At 46.8% G+C, this 3909-nt stretch overlaps 1 protein-coding gene across 2 annotated transcripts; it reads left to right on the top strand.

Moving 5' to 3' along the window:
* Positions 1 to 829: 829 nt before the first annotated feature.
* her9 (hairy-related 9) lies at positions 830 to 2819 on the top strand. Of its 2 annotated transcripts, none has more exons than XM_038739742.1 (4): positions 830 to 1208; positions 1377 to 1472; positions 1582 to 1669; positions 1805 to 2819. In XM_038739742.1, exons 1-4 carry the CDS (start codon positions 1101 to 1103, stop codon positions 2383 to 2385), a joined length of 873 nt encoding a protein of 290 aa, XP_038595670.1. In that variant the 5' UTR covers positions 830 to 1100; the 3' UTR covers positions 2386 to 2819. The 2 variants fall into 2 exon arrangements, with proteins under 2 accessions (XP_038595670.1, XP_038595668.1); XM_038739740.1 differs by having other exon boundaries at positions 1802 to 2819.
* Positions 2820 to 3909: the final 1090 nt, after the last annotated feature.

The raw sequence follows: 3909 nt of genomic DNA, 5'->3' as shown, positions 1-3909 counted from the left end.
GCCCTGCTGTATTTGCATAGAGTGGACGCACGCCATTGGCTTGGTGCGTGCTACTGCAAACCGCCTCGCGTGCCATTACAGATGTCTTCTCCTTGGAGGCACAAGAGGAATCTTAAAAATAGATGAAATGGGTATTTGTTTTCAAGTTAGAACAAGATAATGTTAGTACTTGAAATAAATATCTGATTGCTATTAGTCGCATATCCAACTTTGAGCATTGGGCATACACATTTGGAGATACTGAATACAGCCATTAAATATTCTGGGTTTATTCTGGGCACATTACACACACCAAAAAGAATCACTTGACTATTTCTCTCAATAGAGAATCCATTTGCAGCCAAGTAACAAAATAGGATCTTATAATTTATTTTGATAAATACGATTTCTAAAGTTCTTCAACAAAACAACACACACTGTCAGAAGTAGGCTACCGGCTGCACAGTTAAAGACTCCACATTCTTCCCGCACTCGCGCGCGCGCGCGCGCACACACACACACACACACACACACACACACACACACACACACACCAAGCAGTAAAACATTTTTGACGAGCACGAGCAAAGTTGGAAGCAAACATCCACAGCATTCCCCTCCCTTATCACTTCACAGCCCGGCCGCTGCAGCTCGCTCCGCTTTGTTGTTTGTCCCTGCAGGGCTGATTGAGCAGCGCGTGACTGACGGCCCGCGGGGTGTTGTCCAATCAGCAGCCTGCCCCGCGCCCAATGGGTGAGTCCTCTCTGCCATTGGCTGAGGCGAGTGTGGGAAAGAATGCAGAGAGGGTTTCACACGAACTGGGAGCACGCGAGCCGTCTATAAGTACCGCCGCGGCGTGTGTCTGTGGCAGAAGCGGAGACTTGCCCCGCACGGTGCAACGCACGCCCCTGTAGTCAGATGACAGCTCGGTGATAACAAGCGACATAGCGCAAACCGATCGGTGGGAACCGAATGTCAAGCTTCTCTTTTATGTTCTGCAGTGGCTCAACGTGAATTTTTGAGACATCTCAAGATTTTCTCAACGTTTTTCTTTTCCCGGCGCTTCCAAAGAGGATTTACTTCTTTGCTTTTTTTTTTTTTTTTACCTGGTTTGATCAATAATGCCAGCTGACACTATGGAAAAGCAAACGGCATCCCCCATTGCCGGCGCCCCTGCAAACGGAACACACACACCGGACAAACCCAAAAATGCCAGCGAGCATAGAAAAGTAAGGGATTTTTTCATTTTCACAAGGAAATATACTGCGCTTTCTCACGAAGAGTTAAGAGTTTGTGATGTGGTTAACAAGTCTGTTGTGATGATGTGACATGAAATGCAAGTGACTGTATGTGATTGGTGAACGAGACATTTATGTAGAGTTTTTTGTTCTTTGCAGTCATCCAAACCGATCATGGAAAAACGCCGGAGAGCCAGAATAAACGAAAGCCTTGGGCAGCTCAAGACTCTCATCCTGGACGCACTTAAAAAAGATGTAAGTAGAGATCATCTTGATGAATTTAACAACTCTTATATGTTCATGTATAATTTCGTTTCAAGTGTGGCTTGAATATAAGCTCAACTTTTCATTTTATATCCTATAGAGCTCCAGACACTCTAAATTGGAGAAAGCAGATATCCTGGAGATGACTGTGAAGCACTTGAGGAATCTGCAGCGGGTACAGATGAGCGGTAAGTTTTTTTGTTGTTGTTAATGTAGGCCCAAGTGGGTCAAAAAATATCAGGAAGTCATTAGGAAGCTGTTGAAAGAGTCACAAAGCCACGAATGCGTCACTAATATCCGCCACCTTTCTTTCCCCCCAGCAGCGCTCTCAGCAGATGCCACCGTCCTGAGCAAATACAGGGCAGGATTCAACGAGTGCATGAACGAGGTCACCCGCTTCCTCTCCACCTCAGAGGGGGTGAACACGGAGGTGAGGTCGCGGCTCCTCAGCCACCTGTCCAGCTGCATGAGCCAGATGATGTCCATGAACTATCCGCAGCAGGCCGCGTCCCAGCAGACGCACCTGGCTCAGCCCCTCCATGTGCAGCTCCCATCTACTCTGCCCATCAGCGGTGCTGCAATGGGCTCCAAACTCAGCCCCGCCGAGGCCGTCTCCCCTAAGGTCTTTGGTGGGTTCCAGCTGGTGCCCGCAACCGACGGACAGTTCGCTTTTTTGATCCCTAACCCGGCCTTTGCCTCCGCCACAGCGCCTGTCATCCCGCTTTATGCAAACGCAGGAGTGCCTGTTGCGGTCAACGCCAGTCCGGTGCATGGCAGCTCGGCACCGACTGCAGCATCTCCGGTCCACGGCTTGACGTCCTTCTCCGGGGGTTCCCAAGTGGTCAGCCCGGTCGGGGTCAGCACCGGCTCGGAGAGCAGCGAGCCTGTGTGGCGGCCTTGGTAGTGCACAGGACAAGAGCCTGCATGTGACACCAGTTTGCATTACTTTTCCAGTGTAGACATTTAACTGACTGCACATACAACTTTTGCAGGGTTGAAACCTGGAACTTTTTCCGCTACTGGACGGTAGCTCTAACCACTTAATACCACCCAGTAGTTCTCATTGTTTCGTTTTATGGAACAGGGCATGTTTTTTTTATTTAATTTATTGTCTGATTCCAATATTTGGATGTCAGTGATAAATGCTGTACATGCAGATGAAAGATTTATAGGAACTCTTTATGAAGTACTTTTTATGAAAGGGTTTAGTTTTGTACAGAGTTGTTATTGATTGTCATACCAAAGCTGTGTTTTATATCCTTTGTTGTTTTGTGTTGAAATGAAAACACTGAAGTTGGGTGATGGCAGTGTTTTAATAAACGAAAATTCAGAAATCAAGTTTCCTGTCTAAAGGCTGTTTCTGTCGTGTCCATGTATTGCTTTGTTATGCTTTATTTGAGAGTATAAGTTGTTGTTGTTCTGTAGTTTTTGAGGCCATGCTTAAAAGTTACATTTCATGGGTAAAAGTCACAAGACAAGTGAGAGAATACAATATGAAAACACTCGCAGCAGTCATAGCTGCAACCTCAAATACACTCCTAAAATTACCTCCTATAGCAATGAATCTGCTAAGTTTTAAGTTGCCACCTTATCACCAGTTTGGCGGGAGCACTTTACATCTGGCCCGTTGGAGAATGGTCCAGGGGAGAATGGGGGTGTATTTTTCTATTGCTATAAAGGTAATTAAAAGATTGAAAAGGGTCTCATCCTGTATGCAGCGGGAGCTTTAAGAAGTCTTAAACCCTATTCATGAGCCTGGGAAATGCGCTCAGGGGTTAATGTCACTAACAGATTGCCTCAGTGAAAGAAGAATATGGAAGGATCCTCGCTTCCTTTTGTGTATCAATTGTTCAAATCCACTCCCAGTGGGCCCACGCATCAATAAAGAAGAAAACGAGGGAACTTGGTTGTACTTTTGTTTGATGACAGGGAAACCTGACGGAAGTCGAGGTGGATAAATAGGCCTAAACCTATAGGACATCTGAAACTTGATCATGACGCACAATCAAATCATTTGAACTGGCCTTTTATTTATGTAGGCCTACAGTCTCTGGCCTATATCTGGCCAGGTGCCTTTTCTTCACAGCTTCACACACTTTTCTGTGTAGTAAATGTGTCTCCCCTCTTGATCTCCTGCCCCTTCTCTGTTTATCCCTGGGTGTAAATGTTTCTTCCTCCAGTGAGTGAGGTCCGGAACTGAGGGCCGTGTTTGGTCGGCTTGGCGCTAGCCGTGTGTCAGCCGCTTGCAGTCAGCATTCTCCCTTACTGGGGATTTAGTTACAGCCTGGTGACCGCCAGTCAGAAGCCCTCAACATTTAATACTCCACCGGCGCGCCGTGTGTGCGTGTGGCTGGCACAGGCCAGAAGGAAGTCGATTTAAAAGTGTTTCTTTTAGCCCCGACCGCAGGCAGACACATAGACACAAGAT

The sequence above is a fragment of the Micropterus salmoides genome, unplaced genomic scaffold, assembly GCF_014851395.1.
Source record: "Micropterus salmoides isolate LMB-PRFRI ecotype aquatic unplaced genomic scaffold, ASM1485139v1 Ms_hic_scaffold_2675, whole genome shotgun sequence".
Classification (NCBI taxonomy): domain Eukaryota; kingdom Metazoa; phylum Chordata; class Actinopteri; order Centrarchiformes; family Centrarchidae; genus Micropterus; species Micropterus salmoides.
This window is presented reverse-complemented; position numbering and strand designations above follow the sequence as displayed.